The 26,695-nt window shown below is 36.4% G+C and overlaps 1 protein-coding gene across 1 annotated transcript; it reads right to left on the bottom strand.

The window, feature by feature from the left end:
- Nucleotides 1-22,470: 22,470 nt before the first annotated feature.
- Nucleotides 22,471-24,666, bottom strand: LOC145015874 (BTB/POZ domain-containing protein At1g55760-like). The gene is made up of 4 exons (XM_078974346.1): nt 24,142-24,666; nt 23,794-23,939; nt 23,598-23,716; nt 22,471-23,289 (listed from the first exon to the last, which is right to left on the bottom strand). The coding sequence occupies exons 1-4, from the start codon at nt 24,261-24,263 to the stop codon at nt 22,687-22,689; spliced, it is 990 nt and encodes a 329-aa protein (XP_078830472.1). The 5' UTR covers nt 24,264-24,666; the 3' UTR covers nt 22,471-22,686.
- Between the last annotated feature and the right edge of the window lie 2,029 nt (nt 24,667-26,695).

Genomic DNA, 26,695 nt, shown 5'->3' on the forward strand with positions numbered 1-26,695 from the left:
AGTGTTTTGTTCTTGCTTAGTTGTTTAGAATTTCAAGTGATATATTTCTTCACGTTTCCTAACTATGTTCCTAGTTACAAGAGTTCGTTAATCTTCACTTCGTTTGATAGTACATATACCAAATTATCGCTTCTCATTTTGATGCTTGTTAAACTTTATAATTGTTGTAAACCCAATCTGATTATGGCATTTAGTTTTGATAACTTAGTAGACTTGAAATTATTAGTTTACACAAGTTGAGTTTAATATGTTGATAGATCGGGATGGACCGGGGATGGGTTGGGGATGGGCCGAGGAAAAGCCCAAAATCTAAAAGGATGGGATTTGATTCCCTGCATCCATCGGGGATAGGGATGGGTATGGGGATGAGGTAGCCTTTCAGGGATGGGGACAGGGATGGTCAATCCCACCCCATCCCTGCCCATTTCCATCCTTGTGTGGAAGGTAGTATTGAGCCCGTACTACTGAAAGCACATGATATCTACTTGAGTCAAAGACGGTCCTAGATACTCTAAGGAGCCTATAAAGTGAAAGTTCCCTCGAGTTTATTATGATCGTTTATATGTTTGTATTTTAGTATGGTGACCACTTGACGATGAGCTTCTAGTTCTAATTCTGGATTTGGTGTCGCATCGATTAATGAGCGGTTACACGAGTTTACCACATCGGAGATTACCCACAATATTATGGAGGCCACCCCTGTGATTTTTGGTACCACCAAGGAAGGGATTATGGAGCTTTTGGATAAGCGAGTTGGGGCCTTCCGGGCTGAGATCGCGGTAGGACAGTTCAGAGCATGGATTCCCTCTTTTCCAGAGTTCAAGGCTTGTGGAGATCCATATTTCTTTGGGGCTAAGGACCACATTGCTCGCTGCCGATGGATTGCTAACACAGATAATGCTCAGCAAACAAGCTTCTACCCTGAGGGGGTGAATGCGGGATTTACATCTTGCCTTTTGAAGGACCAAGCCCGCAATTGGTGGGAGGAGGTCTGTAGTGCATTGGGATCTGTGGCTGTGGTGGCCAAGACTTAGGAGGAATTTGTGAGGAGGTTCGAGGAGGATTTTGCACCGATCATTGAGGTGTAGCAGTTTGCAAGGGAATTTTAGGACCTTCACTAGACCACAGACACTGTGGCGGAGATCACCGCGAAGTTTCGGGAGAGAGCTCTTTTGGTGCCATAGTATGTAGTTGACGAGGAAATGAAGAAGGCGAGATACCATGACATGTTGATGGATGACATCTACGAGTTTGTGAGTCTATTAGGGTGCAAAATCCTGAATGATATGATTAATAGATCACGGGAGAGGGAGATTGATTTGGATCATCTGGGGAAGCGAAGGTCAGTTCAGACACTGTGATCGGAGGGCTAGGCTAAGAGACACAAGATTGTTGACACAAGATTGAGGGACCATCAGGGCCGGGGCCGTTATGCCAAGTGTAGCAAGGACAGTTCTAAGGTGTTCCAGGTGTGGCACCGACAACCCCTAACTTTTCTTGCCGCAATGAATTTTTTTTCGATTTTTTAGTTTTTTTCTACCTATTTTTTATGTATCGACAACACCTATTCATCCCAGCAACACCTACCATGTATTCATGCGTCTGTCTCTTTAAGAATCATGAGGGATGATGTTTAGAGAAGGGAGGAAGTTGTTTCGGATGGGGATAGACAAGCCATTTTAGTAGGGATTTCACCCTGTGGAGCAATGATATGCTTCCACTACAATCAGACGACCCATAAAAAGGCTGATTGTCTATGGCTAACGAGAGGGGAAGTGGCAATGCTTTCGCTAATCACTTTGAGGATCACTGATGGCTATCATGGAAAGGCGTAGGCACTTGTAGTGAAGAGCTGGGTGTTCCAGTTAACTATCGAGAAGGCTTGAGCAGCACCGGATGTGGTTTTCGGTATGTATATTTGCTATATCTTCTACTACTTTCCCTATTTATGCTTATGCCTTATTTTTTGTATATGGACTTTCTTAGTCAATGGTATAACGACTCATTATCTGTTTGACTCGGGTGCTACCCGATCTTTTGTATCTCTTGTGCTTAGCAAGAGGTTTAGTGCTCCTGGGATTTTGGACTATCAATTAGAGGTACAGATTATGGATGATCATTCTGTGAGTGATTCAATGATTCATCGGGGATGTGTCCTAAACATGTTCAACGAGAAATATTCTATTGATTTGGTTATGATTCCTCTACAAGGGTTGAAGGTTATCATAGGGATGGATTGGTTGGGATACCGAGGATCACAAATAAGATATGAATAACCATGGAAACTTGCGTGACACCCTCGATGTCATTTATGATCTCACATTAAGGTGCCAGTTAAACATAAACACTCTATCAGTAATCAAAAAATTTGAGTTGTACCATCATTTCGACTTTGTAGTCCCAAGTTAGTGTATTGGTTAACCACGCACGCTCCGCTAACAACTCTCAAAGAAACAATGTGCGTTGTCATAGATTAGCATACAATTTCACATTTTTTTTCCTAAAGCAATTAGAGTGGGTTTTAATGAATGTTCTAGTACTTTATGTTATATTTTTAACGTGATTAATTTCCTATCAGAACCTTTTCGGCTAACGACAATTCACTACAGAAAGAAATGGTGGGTGAAAAAGACACCCATTCAACGGTCATTTTATATATTCCATTTCCTTATACATCTCTTATAGCATAGCTTCATGATAGAGGCCTAGTCTTGGTTTGCCTGACAAATTATGAATCTTGTACATATAGTATTATATACTCATATAATATATGTACGGGTCTATTTTAAACTTTTTAAGAATACAAGGTTTGAATCTAATTAATTGATTTAACTTTTAAATAATTAATATTATTAGTATTTTTATAAATTAAAGTTATCTTAATTAAACTATTAATTAAATAATATCAATTCCATTTATAACTTCCTTGATTTTCGAATTAGGGTTTATCTATTACCTAGATTTAATGCTAATATTTTAATCAATTAAAATAACAAATAATATTTAGTAACTATCCAATAATTCGAAAATAGGCAAGTAAATCTGGAATCAACTTTCGTTGTGTGCCGCGTCGTGGAAGAAGACGCACCGCACCATGGTGCGAGTTAGATTTTAATTTCATCAATCTTGGCTCCAACTTCATATATCCATATATAATAGAAAGAACCTAGGCTTTGATACCACTAATAAGTGTTTTTAGATTACAAAATAATTAATTGCACAACGGAAACATCATAAAATCTATTTAAGAGCACATGTGTGACAACCTGAAATTTCCCATTCTAATCAAACCATTTCAATCCAATAGAAGTAGAGCAGTTACAATGAAAATTCAGACTTAGAATATAAGTTTGGCAGTTTTAGGGTTTTACACCAAAAAGGAGTATTAGGAGAGTGGTTGCACTAGGATTTTGTGCAACACTGTAAATTCCATTACCCTATAATCATTAGAATCCATTCCGAGATTAGAAATATTTTCTGCCAAAAATCTCAGGACTATAAATAGAATTCTGAACCAAATTGGTTCATTAGTTGAATTCCATTTAGAGAAAAGCCCATTTCTCTCTCACGGATCTTCGGGTTTTCATCCCAGATTGTGAGTCTACTTCCCTAGATGTGTTTTAATACTTGTTATATGCTTAATAACATTATTTACATGTCCAAAACACAAGATCCGGGAGTTTACCGCCCAAGAACGTTCTTGGGGAGTAAACTCCAAAATCAAGCCTAAAGGCCACCTAGTCCCATTTCCGTGTTAGGCATCTAACTAAGGACCTTATGTATGAGCATTAGAGGCTAGAAACAAATCAAAACCAAGTAGTTTGAGGAGTTTACGACCAAGGAACACCTCTTGGGCCGTAAACTCCAAGAAAAGGGCACAAATGAGTGCCTTGTGATCCCTAGCCTTAGAACAAAAACCTAGAAGCTTTAAACTCATGATTTATGCCATCAAAACCCTTAGAAATCATTTCTATAAGGGAGTTTACGGCCAAGAAGCTCCTTGGGCCGTAAACTCCAAGTTTTGTGTTCCTAAGTGCCTTCAAACTTGTCCTAAGGCTTAGATATTATTTTGGCATGTACCCCTAAAAGATAAGAACCTAGAAAACTCATGGAAACTCAAGTGTGGAAGAGTTTACGGCCAAGAGTATTTCTTGGGCCGTAAACTCCTATTAAGGGGTCAAAGGACACCCTAGACACTTCCTTAGGCCAAGAGACTTTTAGGGCAAGTACCTAGATGAGTTTTGGACTAGTTAAAATTCTTAGAACCTCATGTGTGAGGGAGTTTACGGCCCAAAGAGTTCTATGGCCGTAAACTCCATCAAATGGTCCCATTTAGTGCCATAAACCTTCTTTAAGCCAATGGTTGAAGCCTAGACTTGTTCCTAGAAATGTTGGAGACTTGAAAGGACAATAAGAACCCTCCCAAGGGAGTTTACGGCCGTAAACTCCAAGTGAAAAGGGTTCTTTGGGCCGTAAACTCCCCAAAGGAGTCAATATGGTGCCCAAACACTTGTATATGCCTTGAAACAATTCCCACTAAGGTTGTAGTAATTGAAAGTACCATCCCAAGCCTTGGTTGGGAGTTTACGGCCAGGAACTTACTTCCTTGGGCCGTAAACTCTAATGAATATGGTCTTTTGACCTTAAACTCACATTAGGGGCATTGCACTCCTTTGTTGCAACCCTTTAGCCTCCTAGCACTTGACCAAAAGTGTTATCCTCGCGCTTAAATGTTATTACTTGTATAATTAGTGTTATAATCACTAATTATTTATATACATATGTTTTCATATGTAATTAGGATCATTGTGTGTGTCTAAGTCTCCACTTGACACCAAGCACTTGTTCGATCCTTCCGTACGATAACAGTCCGTTCAATTCCAGTCACTTACCGCAGGTGAGTTCATACCCCTTAACTAATGTTTTAAACTCTTTTTAAATGTTTTATGGGGGGATACAAGTAGAATCATGCTACTTGTTATGTCAATCACATGTGATTAGCAAGTAGGATTATATTACTTATTACATCAATCACATGTGATTAATATACAGCATTCAAATGATTTGGCTACTCATTAGCCGTTTTACCAAACAGTTTCCTTCAAATGACTTTTTATAAACATTTTAAATGTTTAAACTCCTTTTTACACTGTACAGCTTACTCCGTACATTTCCTTTCAAACTTATTTACAACTGTGTTTCAAACAAATGTTTCCTTATACTTAAACTGTTTTATTAAACTTATGCCTTCAAATTGTTTTATAGATTGACACCAAGTCGATCTTTTCTTAAAATAATACTTATATTTCAAATGTCTTACAAATCTTATTTATGCTTTTATATTATAAATTGCATGCCTCTATATGTATACTTATATAAGAAATGTTTAAAAGACTTAGGAAGGATATCCACCCTATTTCCTTTTCGCGCCTTGAGATGTGGTCTGGTGGGATTTTGGGTATTCGTCCGAAGGTCATTTAAATATTAGTTATATATCATGTACACATATATAGTCATAAAAGGTCCTTCCAGTTCATCCTTTTCCCTTAGGTAGCAAGGGTATACATCCATGTCCATACGTACACTTAGATTACTAGAAAGCTACCATATGGGTAGTTCAGGAAGATACTAGAACCATTGCTAGAACGCGATATCATTCAATGAGTCAGTTCATTCATGAGTCAATACTTTCTAGAACTTTTTAGTACATTACATATACAACTATACTAGGACGAGAACATATACAACTATACTAGAATGATTACATTACTATACTTGCTAGATAGAGAGAACACACATTACAGCTAGCACACGTAGAACATTACAATACACTACTGTACTATTACATGATCGCTCTTACTTGAGTACAATTACATGATCACACTTACATATACATAGAACAGACGTCATTAGGTGCTATAGCACGGAACCAGTTCAGGATCTAACTATACTGATGAATCACACCACAATTGTGATAGTTATATCGAGTATACATGATCATTCGGTAATGTGGATGCTCACGGCTTGCGTTCATGCAGGGGTCGTGGGTAGGTCCCAAAATCCCTTTGATAGGGGAGCGTATAGTCTGGGATCTAGACATCACATTATACCTTATCCCTCAAATAAGGCAGTTGAGTACCGATGTAGTTATTTTTATTAAATACTACAGTACTTGGAAGTATTACCCTAGATTTAAGGTAATAAGTACGGTTGTAGTTGGACACTACACCATAGTACTACATTGATTTTCCATTACATATTTTTAGTGATAACCTCACTTAAACATTATTGTACAAACTATATTTTTGAATAATGATAGTTATAGTTTGGAAAATACATCCTCTTACAAGAGACACACACATTCAGAACAGTTAGGTCTTGGTAGAAGACTACATTCAGAACAGTTAGGTCTTGGTAGAAGACTCCTTTTGTTATTAATAGGAATCATAGGGATTCTAGGGTTTTTCAAACACTTATAGTTCATATACACTTTCAATGCTTTGAAGTACATATATTTACATTTTCTCACATACAAATTAAGACACTAAATACTTATGATCTCACCGCTTTAAAGCTGATACTCGCTTTCAAAATTACTTGTATCCTCAGGTCATCATAGACAGGTACCGATGCAAAGAGAAAGGAAGATGGAGCTTGTTCAAGACTTATCTTTCATTTTGATTTATGCTTTAGTGTTTATCAAAATTTGACAGAACACATTTGTATAATAATTATATTATTAATGCAATGGATGATGTTGTTGCTTGTTTACTACTTTACATTGTTGTTGATATTATACATGACGTCCTCCGCCCCAGAACGTTTCCGCCGTTCCTGGTTTTGGGGTGTGACAGATTGGTATCAGAGCATTGTTTATAGTGAATTAAGTATATCAACCCATAAAAGATATACTAACTATAAATACATAAGGGATTAAAAATACTCTGACCAAGAGTTTATACTTTAAATAGTAAAATATTTAAGTAGGTATACGTGCTGCATTCATACTAAAATCAGTGTCACTAGGACAGTACAAAAGAATTATGATTGTTGGACAACACAAGTGGGCTTAGAGACATATGGTCAAAACTGGGAAGATATAGCCTGATCGCCTATATTATCCGAGGGTTGACTAGCATGTGCCTAAGTTTAAGTGTGTGGTTGCAACAATGCTAAAATCTTACCAACCCTACCACAATGAGAACAATAGAACATAACATTAAAATTTAAATACTATAGGTGTATTTGGTGTTACTATAAGTACTTTATACTTGAGAATTAAAACGGGATCTTCATTACTAAGTTGATAGTTTCTAAGTGGATACACTAAGGCTACGTGTAATTAGGATGTTATAGACTTAGCATCAGTGATAATTTTGCCTTACCCATATTCTGTGTGAATTTGGAATTAAGGTCACTTATTCAAAGGTCTATCATGTTTAGATTACACATAGCTGGTATGCACTTCACAAATAGCGATGTAACTAATGAAGATTTTCTAAATAATTATCTAGATAGTTTGTCTAATAATTATTCTCTTACCCTAAATTCTCGCAAAATAAACCATAACTGGACTCCATCCCCTTGACAACCAGTATATTCCGAATGAAGTCATAGCTGGTTGGTTTGGAGAATAACCAGAGAATGATCATCCTGTTCCCCTTGAATGATCACCATGACGAAGACCTTTCGTATGATGCTAACTCCGAACCAGAGTTTGAAAACCTACCCCGAGCAGCTCCTTTCCAATTCCTAACCCTCTTCCGGCTTTTCATGGCCCGACCCTGAGTGAGTGGAATGCTTGGAAATATGGAGCCAAGGACAAGATCAGTTTATGCTTTTTGATGGGGACCGAAGCTTTTACGACTTGAGCAATGAGGGCTTAGCAGATATAGTCTTGCCAATCTTGGTCCGCAGAGTGGCCCGAAATGAGATTCAAAGTAGGACAGCCCTACATCAGATTACAGAAGTTGTCGCCTATGCTAGAATGCATACCCTCCACACCATTCATCTAGAAGATGCACACGAGAGATCAGAGAGAAGCCATGAAACCCTGTACAAGCACTGGCCGAATCACGAGCCGAAGTCATAGAGCTCCGGGTACGCCAGATGATGCGTGAAGGACACCTACTTGACATGGAACGTCAATTAGTTGAACTACGAGTTCACCAGAGGGATGACAGTCGCCAGTAGTAGAGCCGTTACTTTAATTTTTCCTTATAAAAAGGAATCGTGTTTTCTGTCTATGCCCGATGTGGCATTTTCTATGAAATTATCCTGTACCGTAAGTACTTTAGTTAGGTCTTTATGATGTCAGGACTATCTTCTATGGATATGATGTAAGACCTTCATAAGGTCATTTTCCAGAATCTTTACATCGTGAATATCACAGATATTGACAGCCGGCTAACTTCTGTGTCATTCTTCATTCAAGTACTCTTGTCATTCATTCATAAGAGTCTATCTGAATCATGCTTTAGTCAAATCATTAGACTATATCGATTTATCTCCGGAGACACTCCCAAGTCTCTTTCAGTGGTTAGATCTTGTTATTCACCAACTCACGATACCTCAGCTCGAACGACAAACATCTTGAGACCATTCTACGAACTTACTTCCACCCGTGACTAGGACTGCATCATGGGGATGTAGGTCCAACTTTCGAGAACATACTTCTACTCTTTACATGAACAATCTAAGTACATCAGGGTCAACCAAAGTCACTCACAAATCCTTATCTTTCGTATTACAGAATCATGTCGTCATCTGGAAACAACCAGCCAAGCAACGAGACCTCTACTTTTTCGATGGACGCCGCTACCTTTCAAACGACATTAACAGCTGCTGTAGTGGCTGCCGTAACCGCGGGCATTGCGCATCGTAGCGCTAGCAGCACAGTCGATACTGCTGATGGGAATGAAGTTCCCAATCGTGATATCCATCCAGGAAGTCACCAAACAGTAACAGTCACAGGCTAGCAAAGCCAGAAAGCAGAGAACAAGAAACGAAAGCTTCAAGCCCGGAAGGAACGCAAGAGAGCCCAAAAGCTGGCTATACAACAGCAGCAAGTGGAAACCCCTTCCGTTCCCGTACCGAGCAGGCCATATGAGGGAAAACTCCCTAAGTGTGATAAATGTAGTTTCCATCATCATGGGACTTGCCATGAGATGCAATGTTGCAATTGCCTAAACATAGGGCATCATGCTCGTGACTGTGGAGCACCGAAACGACCCATCACTCAAGTCCGTTTCAACGAGACTAACCCTGCGCGCAAGACGAGTTATAGCGCAGAACGATTTAAGAAGCAATTTTCAAAGTGGAGTAACGAGGAGGGCACTCGTGTCCACATAACACTAGCTAAGCACCGTAATTCCGTCACCAAAGCTAGTACTAGCCAGACATGCCACCAGTGTGGTGAGACAGGGCACTTCAAGAAAGATTGCCCGATAATACAGAATTCTGGCGCAGATGGGAAGATTCTCAGGATCACAGCTACAGGAGAGCCTGCTCAGGAACCACGTTAATGTAATTAAGGCGTTTCGTTGTAACAGACTTAAAAACTATCTAGAACTAGTGCAACTAGAGTCTTACCTTTTGCGAGATCCTGTCTGTATAGGGACTCTCGTGCTGCGTATACTTGTCTTTTGTAGTATACCTTATTCGCAGCAATAGTCTTGTGGTAAACCTAAAGTACTGTAACTCTGTTCATGGTTGCACGGTTGTGTTTTGTCTGTAAACGTCTTATGTTCAAATCTAATGTCTTTAAGTTTCGGTATGATTTCGACATTATCATACGACTCGATTCAATTTGATCCTCACGAAAACAACTTCATACGTACACCCCTTTCTTCTAGATCACTTTTCTAGCGAAACCGTCACCTCAGAACGCCGAAGTACTCATGCCAGGAGTACCTATTAGTTATTTTCTTTCCGAAGAAATCCCCAAAGTACCACTCGTGCAGTACGTCAAGTTTAATCCAGGGATTCATGCGGTTGATCTATCACTGAAGAATGTATGCATAAGAGTGATATATAATCAAGGTTCTACAGGTTTAGATTTGATGATTCCACTTTAAATTCTTTTTCCCCGATGGGATGTGAACTTAAAGAAGAACCAGTTATTCGACTACCATTTCAACCTTAATTATATATGACTCGTATACACGAAAGGGTGACTGTGAAACTAAGTATGAATTCTAATATGAACTTCAGGATGGAGAACTGCCTAAGTACGAGTAATCACATCGTCATGAGAACAAACTTAGAACCCAGTACGACTCCCGTAAACAGATCACCTTATAGTTTAGACACCCACGGAGATACAAGAACAGTTTGGACAACTTAGCGAACTACACATAAATAGAATTAGAAGACTAGGTTTCTCACCCTAGAGAACCTCGGTCATATTCTTCTAGAGATCGGCGGATCGCATTGCATGTACCTCGGTTACTGAGGACTCCGTCGAGATTTTTCATTAGAAATCGTTATCTCTGCCGCGCGTAGACAAAATGGTTGAGCAAACGCAAAGAAAGAAACTACTTCCAGGAATGGATCCGGGATCCGAATATCACCAGTTCGAGTGTTAGGGAAAGATGTCCGGAAGACTATCTCCTGAACTCGATACGGACACTTCAAGTCCGTAGTGATACCCTTCGGATAGGACCAATGCGCCCATAGCTTTTATGAGCTAAACGAGTAGGGTACGTCTTTCTTACCTGGATCAGTTCGTTATTTCTCCAGGTAATGACTTACTTGTCTACCCTTGTAGTAAGAAGGAACCCATGGGAAAACATCTCCTCCAGAGAAACTTTTAACGATGTTCTCAAAGCACGAGTTTTGAAATTGAAGAGTCAAATTTCTAAAACCCGCTATTAGTAGTGTGGGAAATTTTGAGCACTCTTTCGATTTGTCAAAACCGTTGAGCATTTATCGACATCAGAGACGCCGACAGTCTTTCACCAAATTCTAGGTCTTACCGACCTGCCGCCTTAGTTCATTCAGAACTCCTCGTAAACTACAGAAACTCGTACGACTTTGACCCAGCAAGGGGTGGCCTTGACTGGGAAGTTACTCAAGAAAAGGAACCTTTGAGATTCCAAGTGAGTGACCAAGTTCTTTAGAATAACTCACTCTGGGAATGGCTTTATACGCTTCGTAAAGCGTGGAAAGCTAAATCCAAGTTAGACAGGACCTCCGAGATTCTTATCAGAATCGGTCCTGTGCCTCGCACAAACTAGATCTAATCCGCGAACTCAGTAACATACTTTCTACTCTTCGCATCTCGATCGTGAAACTATACCTTTCCGTTAGGACTCTTGCAAGTCCACTCATCGAGATCCTCGCCTTCGTATTAGAACCGTGGTGACCCTCGACCGAGAGGTCAAGCGGACGAAGCAACGTCGTCGCCAGTTAGTGAAGGTTCGTTGGAATGCCAACCGAGAGCCCGATTTCACTTAAGTGCGCTAGAACCCATCAATTAGGAAGTTTTCTCCTCACATCTCGATCATTCGCGCATACTTCCTTGCCTAAATTCTAATTTCGGGATGAAATTCCCTTTAACAGGGGGATGATGTGACAACCTGAAATTTCCCATTCTAATCAAACCATTTCAATCCAATAGAAGTAGAGCAGTTACAATGAAAATTCAGACTTAGAATATAAGTTTGGCAGTTTTAGGGTTTTACACCAAAAAGGAGTATTAGGAGAGTGGTTGCACTAGGATTTTGTGCAACACTGTAAATTCCATTACCCTATAATCATTAGAATCCATTCCGAGATTAGAAATATTTTCTGCCAAAAATCTCAGGACTATAAATAGAATTCTGAACCAAATTGGTTCATTAGTTGAATTCCATTTAGAGAAAAGCCCATTTCTCTCTCACGGATCTTCGAGTTTTCATCCCAGATTGTGAGTCTACTTCCCTAGATGTGTTTTAATACTTGTTATATGCTTAATAACATTATTTACATGTCCAAAACACAAGATCCGGGAGTTTACCGCCCAAGAACGTTCTTGGGGAGTAAACTCCAAAATCAAGCCTAAAGGCCACCTAGTCCCATTTCCGTGTTAGGCATCTAACTAAGGACCTTATGTATGAGCATTAGAGGCTAGAAACAAATCAAAACCAAGTAGTTTGAGGAGTTTACGACCAAGGAACACCTATTGGGCCGTAAACTCCAAGAAAAGGGCACAAATGAGTGCCTTGTGATCCCTAGCCTTAGAGCAAAAACCTAGAAGCTTTAAACTCATGATTTATGCCATCAAAACCCTTAGAAATCATTTCTATAAGGGAGTTTACGGCCAAGAAGCTCCTTGGGCCGTAAACTCCAAGTTTTGTGTTCCTAAGTGCCTTCAAACTTGTCCTAAGGCTTAGACATTATTTTGGCATGTACCCCTAAAAGATAAGAACCTAGAAAACTCATGGAAACTCAAGTGTGGAAGAGTTTACGGCCAAGAGTATTTCTTGGGCCGTAAACTCCTATTAAGGGGTCAAAGGACACCCTAGACACTTCCTTAGGCCAAGAGACTTTTAGGGCAAGTACCTAGATGAGTTTTGGACTAGTTAAAATTCTTAGAACCTCATGTGTGAGGGAGTTTACGGCCCAAAGAGTTCTATGGCCGTAAACTCCATCAAATGGTCCCATTTAGTGCCATAAACCTTCTTTAAGCCAATGGTTGAAGCCTAGACTTGTTCCTAGAAATGTTGGAGACTTGAAAGGACAATAAGAACCCTCCCAAGGGAGTTTACGGCCGTAAACTCCAAGGGAAAAGGGGTCTTTGGGCCGTAAACTCCCCAAAGGAGTCAATATGGTGCCCAAACACTTGTATATGCCTTGAAACAATTCCCACTAAGGTTGTAGTAATTGAAAGTACCATCCCAAGCCTTGGTTGGGAGTTTACGGCCAGGAACTTACTTCCTTGGGCCGTAAACTCTAATGAATATGGTCTTTTGACCTTAAACTCACATTAGGGGCATTGCACTCCTTTGTTGCAACCCTTTAGCCTCCTAGCACTTGACCAAAAGTGTTATCCTCGTGCTTAAATGTTATTACTTGTATAATTAGTGTTATAATCACTAATTATTTATATACATATGTTTTCATATGTAATTAGGATCATTGTGTGTGTCTAAGTCTCCACTTGACACCAAGCACTTGTTCGATCCTTCCGTACGATAACAGTCCGTTCAATTCCAGTCACTTACCGCAGGTGAGTTCATACCCCTTAACTAATGTTTTCAACTCTTTTTAAATGTTTTATGGGGGGGATACAAGTAGAATCATGCTACTTATTATGTCAATCACATGTGATTAGCAAGTAGGATTATATTACTTATTACATCAATCACATGTGATTAATATACACCATTCAAATGATTTGGCTACTCATTAGCCGTTTTACCAAACAGTTTCCTTCAAATGACTTTTTATAAACATTTTAAATGTTTAAACTCCTTTTTACACTATACAGCTTACTCCGTACATTTCCTTTCAAACTTATTTACAACTGTGTTTCAAAAAAATGTTTCCTTATACTTAAACTGTTTTATTAAACTTATGCCTTCAAATTGTTTTATAGATTGACACCAAGTTGATCTTTTCTTAAAATAATACTTATATTTCAAATGTCTTACAAATATTATTTATGCTTTTATATTATAAATTGCATGCCTCTATATGTATACTTATATAAGAAATGTTTAAAAGACTTAGGAAGGCTATCCACCCTATTTCCTTTTCGCGCCTTGAGATGTGGTCTGGTGGGATTTTGGGTATTCGTCCGAAGGTCGTTTAAATATTAGTTATATATCATGTACACATATATAGTCATAAAAGGTCCTTCCAGTTCATCTTATGCCCTTGGGTAGCAAGGGTATACATCCATGTCCATACGTACACTTAGATTACTAGAAAGCTACCATATGGGTAGTTCAGGAAGATACTAGAACCATTGCTAGAACGCGATATCATTCAATGAGTCAGTTCATTCATGAGTCAATACTTTCTAGAACTTTTTAGTACATTACATATACAACTATACTAGGACGAGAACATATACAACTATACTAGAATGATTACATTACTATACTTGCTAGATAGAGAGAACACACATTACACCTAGCACACGTAGAACATTACAGTACACTACTGTACTATTACATGATCGCTCTTACTTGAGTACAATTACATGATCACACTTACATATACATAGAACATACGTCATTAGGTGCTATAGCACGGAACCAGTTCAGGATCTAACTATACTGATGAATCACACCACAATTGTGATAGTTATATCGAGTATACATGATCATTCGGTAATGTGGATGCTCACGACTTGCGTTCATGCAGGGGTCGTGGGTAGGTCCCAAAATCCCTTTGATAGGGGAGCGTATAGTCTGGGATCTAGACATCACATTATACCTTATCCCTCAAATAAGGCAGTTGAGTACCTATGTAGTTATTTTTATTAAATACTACAGTACTTGGAAGTATTACCCTAGATTTAAGGTAATAAGTAAGGTTGTAGTTGGACACTACACCATAGTACTACATTGATTTTCCATTACATATTTTTAGTGATAACCTCACTTAAACATTATTGTACAAACTATATTTTTGAATAATGATAGTTATATTTTGGAAAATACATCCTCTTACAAGAGACACACACATTCAGAACAGTTAGGTCTTGGTAGAAGACTACATTCAGAACAGTTAGGTCTTGGTAGAAGACTACATTCAGAACAGTTAGGTCTTGGTAGAAGACTCCTTTTGTTATTAATAGGAATCATAGGGATTCTAGGGTTTTTCAAACACTTACAGTTCATATACACTTTCAATGCTTTTAAGTACATATACTTACATTTTCTCACATACAAATTAAGATACTAAATACTTATGATCTCACCAGCTTTAAAGCTGATACTTGCTTTCAAAATTACTTGTATCCTCAGGTCATCATAGACAGGTACCGATGCAAGGAGAAAGGAAGACGGAGCTTGTTCAAGACTTATCTTTCATTTTGATTTATGCTTTAGTGTTTATCAAAATTTGACAGAACACATTTGTATAATAATTATATTATTAATGCAATGGATGATGTTGTTGCTTGTTTACTACTTTACATTGTTGTTGATATTATACATGACGTCCTCCGCCCCAGAACGTTTCCGCCGTTCCTGGTTTTGGGGTGTGACAACATACAACCTAGAGATCTATGTCTTTACTCATTATAGAAACATACTTATGAAACAATCATATGAACTAGGTATAAATGAAATCAATGGATTGGAATACATACCTTTGTGTTATAATCATATATAACACACTTGAATCCTCATACCTGCTTTTGAAAGGTAGCAACAAAAGTATGACTGCCTCTAATGGCTTACGCCTAATACCATAGAACCCTAGAAATCAAAAGGAAAGAGAAGAAGAATATGAAATTTGGATTCCATCTCCCTTGAAAGCTAGGAACAAAATTTGGTAGCCAATAGGTGATATTTATAGCTAGGGAATCTCTAGAATAAACATTGATTTGAATAATTAAATATCCATATTTCATCTATTCAAGGCAGTTGACTTTATCATCTATATGGGGCTTCATGAAACCCTAAAACCCTCCCTAAAACTGTCTATATCGTGGATGGTTATAGAATTGTCTTTCCTTACTTAATTATGAATAATTACAATTCAACCATTGCACCTTTAATTAATTCATATTAATCTTGAATTAATACTTGATTAAATTTGATCAATAATTAATTAATTATAGTTATTTCTAATTAATTTATTATTCACATAATAAATTATCAAATCATTTTATCTATCTCTGAAAATCATTTCTAGTTATTTCTAGTTAATGAGGGCAACCTAAAAATGACTTTACTATTATTCTATAAAATTATATTAATTCAGTTTTCAGTTTGACCAATTTAGTTATGACCTTCGATACCTATTCCAACAGATTGTCCTATAGAGATATTACGAAGTTCAGTATCGAGTTTTATAGCTTTGGAGTGTTTATTGGCTTGAAAATTACTTTGCAGGTAGGACCATAGGGCAAACACATTAGGCTTGTGTTTGGAAGACATTTCAAGAATATAGGGTGAGAGAGTACCGTAAATCCACATCTTAACAATGTTATTGATGTGTTGCGATTCATTCGTGTTAAAGGAAGTTGGATCAGCAGAAGCGTTGAGGTGATGTGCGACACCAAAACCAAAACAGTGGGTCTCAAACAATTCTCTCCATGAATCGTAATTAATACGATGAAGGTCTAGGATGATCGGGATGGAGGCACGAATATTAGCAATACCGAAGGGCTTTTCCGTGAGAGGAGTTATTTTATTTTCTTCACCGCCGTGAACCATTATAAGCAATGAAGAAGAAGAAGAAGGCATGAAACAGGGAGATGAGAAAAGGAAGACAGACGACTAAGAGGACAAGATCGACGATTAGGGTTAGGGAGAAAATCAGGAAAGCTCTAATACCATGTACGCTATGTACTTTCCCACAATCTTCTCATCTCATTAATTGGAATATATAAGATTACCAGGATTGCCATTATACATAAATGGGCTTGTATAAAATAAAACATACTAAATAAATGTACATATACTAACAAAACCTATGGACTAATCGTAGATTAATCAGGATCTAGTTGGGATTTTTACAACACTGACTATTGATTATCTTTTAATGACATTAACCTTTTAGAAATTTATGTTTTGTTTGTTTGTTTTTTTCTTGAAATTTGATTTTGAATCTATTTATATTGGGAAACAAAGGAACATATGTTGACGTTTTGGGTTTTAATTTTGGTTTGGCTTCATCTTTGTGAATCAATGAAGATGTGGTGGCTTCAATTTGAGTTTCAAACCATTTCGTTTTGATGTTTGGGATTCAAATTTGCATGTGGTTGCAATAGCTACCGGAGAAGATGATCATAAAGAGCAGGTGGCAACATTGAAAGTTGGAAAAAGGGATTTTGTGGTGATATTGAGTTGTTGGGGTCAACATGATATGGTGATAAGAGGGCAATGCTAGATTTTGTTTTATGGATTTTGAATACTAATATGATAAAAGGACAAAACAAGAATAAATTAGTATTTTAACACACATGTAACCTATTGGTGATTTGTTATCATCAATGTTATTTAACTGTAGTAGGATTAATTTGTTGACCAAAATGATTTTAATGAATATCAAACAAGTAATGAAGGTATGAAGTGCACACTTGTTTAAGTTTTATCAAGTTTTCAAAGTACACTACAGAGTCTGAGTTTGTAGCATTGTCTGCTGCTGGTAAGGAAGCTGAGTAGCTATGGAATTTGATTTATGAAATTCCATTATGGTGTAAATCGATATTTACCATTTCTATCAGATGTGATAGTGTTGCAACCTTGGCTAAAGCTTATAGTCAAGTGTATAATATGAAGTCTAGACACTTAGGTTGTAACGACGTGAATTTTCAAAACAAAATTTTCATTTCTTAAACATGTTTTCCTCCAAATCAAGTCATAAAAATCCAATATATCATATCATCATACAAAACATATAAATCCCAAGATCATAAAATATATCCTCCGCTAGTGTGTACAGATCACGTCGGCGCCTTCCCACGGTCCTCGCTAGTACCTGAAACACATAACACAACAACTGTAAGCATAATTGCTTAGTGAGTTCCCTAAAATACTACTTACACACACATACGCCCTTCCAGGCCCTGACCTTCCGGTCCATGTGTCTCAGCGGACTTCCGTCCCAACCCGGTAAACCTTCCGGTCCTACCAGCGTCGACCTTCCGGTCCATAATATAACGCCTTCCGGCCCACATCAAGCATAACATACATAGCACATACAACATTTAACTTAATAACATACAATGCATACTTCTCATAACATATCCGACCTTCCGGTCACACATAAATACTCTTCCGAGTACAGTATAGTGAGAAGACTCACCTCAGATATCTCGGTAACTCACTGACTCGGTGGGAAATGCGATCTAGCCTCTGCCTAAACACATAAGACAAATATTCCCATAAATATGACCGTACTCTAACATTTCTTAACATCCTCAGAAGGGTAAAAGACCATTTTACCCTTCTTGTGACTCAAAGGCCTCGCTGCTGACCAAACCCTAAAAGCCAACCAAAGTCAATGGTCAACTTTGACCTGACTCGACGAGTGCACTTGGGCAACTCGGCAAGTCCACCTGTCTCCACTCAACTCCTTAGTCCAATTAACACGTCGAGTCCTTCCCTTTACTCGACGAGTCCCCAGACATGAATCGCGGGGCTACCTTGACTCAACTCGCCGAGTCCCAAGAATAACTCGGCGAGTACATGCCATGCACATATTCTTTTGACCTCCTGAGGTCAGATCTGTTCCACCATTCGATAGATCTGACCTTCCCAATCAATATAATCACGTAAAGCTCGGAACTTGATGCTTATAAACATACATAATGGCATCAAATGGAGATTTAGTCCCATAAATGGCAACCTAAGTTCAATCACCCCTCAAGGACCCATAAAGCATACTGGATTGAAGCCTCTGAACCTCTTTGAGTCCAGATCCAAAGCATAGACTCGATAAGGGACCAATTGCTCCACATAAACATCCTCACAAAAGGTTAGAAAACCCTAATCTCTAGGTTCAATACCAAAACTGAAGAAAAGTCGAATGAATACCTCAAGTTGAAATCTATGGACTCTGAAACCACTTGAACCACACCTCCTTCAGCCTCCTCTTGCTCTTGATCACCTCCTTTTTGCCAAACCAAGGAAAGAAAGATCAATAAAGGCTTCTCCTTCCTTCCAAACGATATATATCACTAAGGGAGCTCTCAAGGGACTGGTAGCCGTAATGGGAGGCTAAGAGTACCCTTAAATAGGCTCCAACCCCGGAGGATTTAGGGTTTCATTAAACAGCGTGGACTCGCCGAGTCCAAAGTGAATCCGGATGAACAATCACGACCCTACTTGGCGAGTCTACGCATCAACTCGCCGAGTTCCTTCTCATAATTCAAAAAAATAAATATTAAATAATATACCTGGGATTCCGGATGTTACATAGGTGTTCGACATAGTATGATTCGTGAGCTCATCATAACTGGTGTGATATATGTGGAGTTTGTGAGAACTCAGTTGAATTTGGCAGATTATCTAACCAAAGGGTTAGCAAGAGATCTTGTGCACAAGACGGTCATAAGGATGGGTTTAAAGTCCACCTAAAATCTTTTATATTGAGATACCCAATCCCCATCTAGTGTAATATTAGATGCTAAATTCAATGTGGAAAGCTTGATATTTGAATATCGGAACACATTATCATCATCATCCCAATGTATGTGTTCAGTACTGCAAGTAAAGGAGGTTGAATTTATATTCTTAATAGTTCTTTTGAAAAATTAAATTTGTAGGTGCAAGAATAAAAGGACTACCTATTTAAGCATGAATTTTAGTTGCTTCAAGAAGTTAAGACTTGGCTTTGATATACTTATTGAACGATGGGACACGAGCTAGTAAAATATAGTGTCAAGTTAGAACTTGTGGGAATGTAAATTGTTGTATGTATTATCTTCATGTATTTACTATAAATACAAGGAGTTCAATCCTAAGTGACACCATGATATTTGAATACTTAGAATGAATAATATAGTAATGTGAAATTCAATCGTCACGACATTTCATTTAAGCATCAGTTTGTTGTTGTGTTTTGTTTTAATTTAATCAAGATTACACTTAGATGGGGGATGTTTGTTGGTGATTTGTTATCATCAATGTTATTTAAGTGTAATGAGATTAATTTGTTGACCAAAAATGATCTTGATAAATATGAAACAAGTAAGGGAGGTGAGTTTGATCAAGTTTTCAAAATACATTGATATTTAGGGGCGAAGCCCCTGAACGAACGGGGGTTTAGGGACAACGCCCCTGGGAGCGGGGTCCAAGGGGTGGTAGCCCCTGTTGGGGTCCAAGGGGCAGAGCCCCTGGCTAGGGTCGAAATACCCATATTTTAATGCATCAGAAATTCAATTTTTTAGAGAATTGATCATTGGATTAACCCTTGTCCAAATACCTGTTTTTTAATGTCAGTTTTGGTAGTTTTATGATAGTTTGAAACTGTCACATGACAGTTTTCATACAAAGATCATAAATCAGTTTTTGGTACATTCAAAATTCATAACAATCATATTCTCTGTTCCTGCTCTCATATTCTGAGTCGTATTCAATTATTATAGATTGAGAGTATCACCTAAATACTTTAATCTGAAAGTGATATCACAATTCTCAGAATTTCTAAACTTTTCTATACCCAAATTTCTAACATAACAAAAAGGGATCTATACCCCAAATTTCTAACATAACAAAAAGGGATTAAAGTCGATGGAAATTAAAATCTCTGGATTGATCATATGCTAAAATTGTTTTGTATGCGCACTTGTACAAACCATACAACTAGTTTCCTAATTTAATTTAAAAGATATTTATTTATCATTAACCAAGATATAGAGATGAAATATAAAGATTGTTACCAAAATTATATAATGCAGATAACATTGATTTGCTTAAACGATCTTTTACTTGCGTATTTTATTGGTTCACTAAGTCACTTTATCTCGCAAATAAACGTGAAGGACTCAAATGGATCCTAATAATAGGACCAATTTTATCGTAAAAGCTATATATATTCATCCAAACACCAAAGGGAGAACAAAGCGTGCAGTAACCGCTCCACTCATCATCACTACCTGCAACGCTACCCCACCCCGACGATTCCCTACCTGATTCCTGCCATTTTAATTGCTTCAAATCGAAAAAACCCATCCCAGATCTCGAAGAATTCATTCACCATGTGTTGCGGAAAGATATGCATGATGTGTATGTGCTTGATTGCCGTGGTGATAGCAATCGGAATGCTGTTCGGATTTGGTGTTTTCAGCAGAGCTTTCCACAAGGTCAATGACGAAATACATTATTCTTACCCTCCATCTCAATCGTACTCCAATCCCACCGGTGCCACCGCCGGTAGGCCGTTCTTCGCTGTCGCTGCCCCTCCTCCGTCTTAATCTTTTCTCGTAGTGGTTTCAATTGTCGAAATAGGGTTTTGTTCTGATGTTCTTTTCAAGCACCAACAATGTTTTACTAATCTGAAAATTTTACATTTTTCTTTTTCGATTCTGTCTTCGTGACATGTATAGTATTTACATCGTTCCTAAACGTTAAATTGAATTGTGCAAGAATTGAAGTTTATTTTGAAGATGTTAACATGTCTAGTTAATCGATGAATATTCACATAATGTGTATTTGATAAATATCCTTCGTCTATCTTTCATGAAGAGAAAAATACAGCAGATAAGTATTCTCAATTTTCAAAAAGGTAGCTAACTTTTGATATAATTAGTGGATTATAACACCTTTATCCTAAATTCCGTGTGTGAAAACCCGATATATGTATCCAGTAACTGTTGAATTTTTGAATGATAATCGCAATGATCTTTTAACGTAAAAATTCAAAACTGCTTCTTCCCATTCTATAATGTGTCATTGAAGCTGTCAATGCTATGTTACAGAAATTTATGAAGCTTTAATAACAATTTGCAATTAAAAAAACAACATATCAGAAAGATCTAAACAGAGTTTAACAGAGGTGCAGTGACATGAGCTCCTTCTATAATGGCCCCATGGGAGCCCATCAAGAATCCATGAATGCCATTGAGGTTCCTCTGTAACTCATGAAATGTGTTCAATAGCATGACTTCACAGATAGAATAGGCTCTTACATTATTTATTTTGCAATGTGGGGTTTTCTGCAATTTGTGTTTTTGCAACCTCAAAAGTTTGTACTTTATTATTTTTTATCTGTCAATTCGTTAAAATAACCCCAAAATAAAAGAAACTTTGCCATAATTCGGAATGAATGAAGTTTTTCAACACAAAATGGCATATAAGAGGACAAAGAAATATATCATATCTTGATAAATACATACAAAAAAAAGTTATGAATTTTTCATTCATGTAATACATGTGGTTGTTATCATAATTCATTCAGCTTTTACAGGTTCATGAATGTTTTAAGAATGTTCATTTTTTCTTCTTGTATCCTGTGAATTCAGCTTTGACCAAACTCAAACAAGGAATATGCTTTCTTTAACAAAAGGTACTTTATAATATTCCTCTTTATATCCACTCATATGCATATAAATATACTTAAAAAAGGTAAACACCAAACAACATTTTCTCCAATTGAACTTCATGAAATATGAGCAAAAGAAGAGACAAACAAACAAGTTGAAGCAGCATACAGAGTGAATCATGATTCACTTCATCAAGTTAAGGCTCAAAGAAGGTGAGTTTTTTTGTAACACAAGTAAAGGCTCAAAGAAGGTGTGTTTTAGTTTTTGTAACACAATATTAATCATGAAACAGAAATAAGCCGATATTTTTTCAACAACCATAAATACAATTTTTCGAGTATATTCTTTTAATTGAACAAACTATTGTGTACAAGTACATAGTTTAACTTTAAATCAAAACAAATTATGTACAAAACAAATCTTTGGGCACACCCAATTTCATAAATCAACAGATGCAACAAATAATTAACTTAGCAATAATAATAATAATAATAATAACGCTATATATATATATATATATATATGTATATCTTGATTCAGAAACCTTTCCAGACAGAAAGAATTTCATTAAACACTTCAGCTATGAGTTCTCTGTCTGCAGTTTTTATAAACGCATCAAATTCCTCTAAAATGTCAAATATCTTCCCAAACCTCACAAGATACTGCATGCAGCAAATCTTCAGCTTTTCAAGACGATATAAAGAAGCAATTTGAAGCCTCTCAAGAACATTATTCGTATCAATATCTTCCAATAAGCTTTCATGGCATGCTTCCTTTAAATCCACAACATCATACTTATCAGCTGCTCTAAGAAGATGGAGTCTATGAACAAGAAAGTTTTGTTCTTCAATGTTACCATAAATGTAACTCAAAAAAGCTTGGCAAGCTTCAATGGACATGTCAGAGATGTTTATGGCGGACATTTCTTTTTCTTTTAGGTCATGAGAAAACATGCTTTGGAAGACAGGCGACCGGGCAGCCAGTACTGCCCGGTGGGCCCCCATGCTTCCATCTGAAGCATGGATGATGATATCTGTGTGGATGCTTTCAGATAACATTTTTCCAAGGGAGGAAATCGCGGTTGATTTTAAATCCTTTTGTGTTAAACCTTCCGTCCAAACAGAGCACGATTCACCACCCTGTTACATTATGTCACACCGAAAAAGTAATTAACTTTTTTTTTTATTACAAATTTTAGAAAAATGATATTCACAGATGATGTTAGTTAAATGGGAGACTAAAAAATAAAAATGTTGGTTAATGTTGGTTGGCAACCGACACTATCTATCTAGATGTTGAAGTTATAACTTCTAGTTCACCAACTAAATAATTAATGTTGAATTTTTGTGATATTGTTTGAAATAATTGGTAATTAATTAATTAGTTAATTATAAATAATCAGAAGATGAAAATAACGAAGATATTTTAGATGGATTGGTTGAATTACGTTTGGAGATGCGGTTTTAAGGTCAAGAAACTCAAGATCGATGATGAATTTGCCTGTAAGTGGAACTTCAAGTGCCCAAACAAAATCGTCGCTAGTTTTAAGCTGTTTATCTCTGATTTCTGCAATCGTAAACGAAAAATTAAAGTAACCCAAATAACGAATAGTAAAATTCGATTAAATTCAGCGCAAAATCTACCTGGATGAACTAAAGCTTTTCGACCTCCTAAAGAAGAAACCACTCGAATGATGAAGGAAGCTATTGGAGGGGTTTCTTTAGTTAAACCCGATATCTCTGGGTACAATTTAATGTACAGATTACGATTCTTTTCAATAACCAATCGCCTTCAATTTCATAAAACAAAAAACAAAAAAATTGAAGTCATAAACCACAAGAAAAACGATATCTATAGGCACTCTTTTCAAGAAAGTTGAAATAAACGTGTATTTTATCAAAAACGATTTACAATAACTGAATTATTAGTTGCTTTTTTAAGAAAAAACAGAGAATATATTATGAATATTGGGGAAAGAAAAAAAAAAATACCAGTTCCATTTACCGATCTTGAAAGGATCGGATTTACGATAAGTACAAGAAGCCAAATTGTCGATACGCCATTGAGCGAGGCGTGACGTGGTATCAACACGGTAAGCGTTATCGGTGGTCATCCTAAGAGCCGCCGTGATCTCATGGAAGCAGTCGAAGATTCCGTCCAACAGCAGCTCCCCGTGTTTTCCCAGGTTGTCGTCTAAGATTAATAATCTCTCTTCGACTGCTCTTCTTCATACACTTATAGTGTTGTGTTCATAAAAACGCGCAATTTCACACTCACTGCGTGTGGCTGTTCTTTCCTTCCACGATTTTCTGAAGAATTATAGAAATAGAATCGAATTCAAGTTTCTTGGTGTGTTCCGGTTATGTTGGGAACGCAAGAATCTTGAATTTGAGTTTTACGCCATTGAAGGTGAGATTTTGATCCTAGTAAAGTATTATAGTGGAGCCAATGAGAGGAAGGGGGAAAATTGGAGCAATGATTTAGGGGTTGGTGTTGACGATCTTCCCTGGTTCCTTTCATTTTAAACTGTTGTTGAAAGCAAAATAGGGATTTTTTTTTTTTTTTTTTTTAAATGTTTAATTGGATGTACCCTTTTTAGGGGTTTCTTTTTTCCAAACAAGTTAATATAGAAAATCAGTTAAATTTTTTGTTATTTTTAGGCAAATGTCAGAAAACAGAACATACCCTAAATATTAAAGCCACATAAAATGTACCCGTAAGCTAAAGGTTAATTGCAAATAAATATAAATAAATAAATAATAGTTTAGATGGTTTGAAAAAATAAGATGTTTTTTATCAGTCAAAAATTTAATGTATGTCTGATTTTCTAATTCTAATATCTGTTTATAAGATTTTTTTTTTTTTTTTTTTTTTTTTTTTTTTTTTTGATATTTTGTTATGAGAAATTAAATTGCCTTCTACCTTTTATTCATACAATTATTTCTACTCATTAAAATTATGACAAATCACCATTCAATTTAATTGTATTTGATATATTTCTAATATAGTTTTAATGATTTAGTTTAAAAAATATGGAAAGATAACATTTTTTATAATTTTATTGGGTAGGTATATTTGTAAGAATAAAAAGTAGGAATCAATTTAATTTCTCTTTTATTATTAATTAAGAGATGATAAATTCAATTGTACGGATCCAAAATCTGTATAGACCTGATTCACAAAATTTAATTTTATTAGGATTGAGTTCGTTTTTGCTTCTCGATATTTAGGACACGTTGCCATTGGGTAACCATTTTTTTTATGTAAATATATTTTTTAGATTTTTTAATAGAACTCTAGATATTGAATATTATTATATTATTATTATTATAAGGAATATATAAATTTCTTAGATTTGGGTGGTTGAAGAGAAGAGATCTGGCGTAGATCTGTCGACATTGATTTTTGTTTAGGTCCTTTGGAAGCGAAGTATCTCTCTAAACTCTAATCCACTATTCGAATCTACCAAATGAAAAAAAAAGGTTGGTGGGTCATTTGGAGAAATGGAAAAGAGTAAAGGGGAGGTATTTGAATCTTTTCTTATAACAAGAGTACAAGACTCCCCTTAATCATGGTAGAGTTTTCAATAATTTATTTATAATCAAAATATCTTTTGAACGTTTGAATAACTCATTTTCAAGACATGGTTAGTCTTTAAATAAGTAATCAATGATTGGGTTAAATTTTACCATTAATTAATTACTATATATATATATATATATATATATATATATATATATATATATATATATATATATATATATATTTTTGATTGTTATGTGTGGGTAATTAGCTTTATTAATACTATATATTTATATGTTTTATCTAATCAATCAATAGATAAAATTAATTAAATCTATAAAGGCTTATGTTTTTTGTTTTTTCATATACATGAGATCAACCTTTGTAGGTTCATGCTCTTTTTTTTTTTTTTTTTTTTTTTTTAAATGTTTCTACGAAATAGCTGCTCTATTTTCCGATAGAAACTGTCAGCATCAACCTCCTCCGGTATCTAACGTGGTGTTGCTAGTTTAATTTGTGGTTTTTAATGACAAACAAAACTATTACATACGTGTATGTATATATATGTGTCGTAATAAATGATTGAGATGTTTTATGTATTATTAGGTAATGGTCTTTTGGGTAATGAATGATGGTAGAGTGCAAACAAAGATGTAAGAGTTACTTGTTGAATTAAATACAAAGAAAAATGGAATGTGGGGGCAAGTGATGGAATCTTGAGGGTATTAAAGAATTTGCAAGTTGGTTTTGAATGAATATTTCACAAATGGACAAGAAAAGAATCCATTTGTGTGGGTCATTCCCCCATCCAACCATCTTGATACCACAAGCAACCTCCATTTCCTATATTAAAAACAATAAAAAAAAAATTGTTTGATAAATTACCATTCCCATATTATACAATTATAGAATATAGATTATGTATATAAAACGAGTTTTTTAAAATAAAATTTAAAAAGTATTTTAATTGTTACTCTCTTCTCTAGGAATTATCGGACTTCAATGAGTTTGTTCGGATATTAG

The sequence above is a fragment of the Lactuca saligna genome, chromosome 9, assembly GCF_052625555.1.
Source record: "Lactuca saligna cultivar CGN05327 chromosome 9, ASM5262555v1, whole genome shotgun sequence".
Classification (NCBI taxonomy): domain Eukaryota; kingdom Viridiplantae; phylum Streptophyta; class Magnoliopsida; order Asterales; family Asteraceae; genus Lactuca; species Lactuca saligna.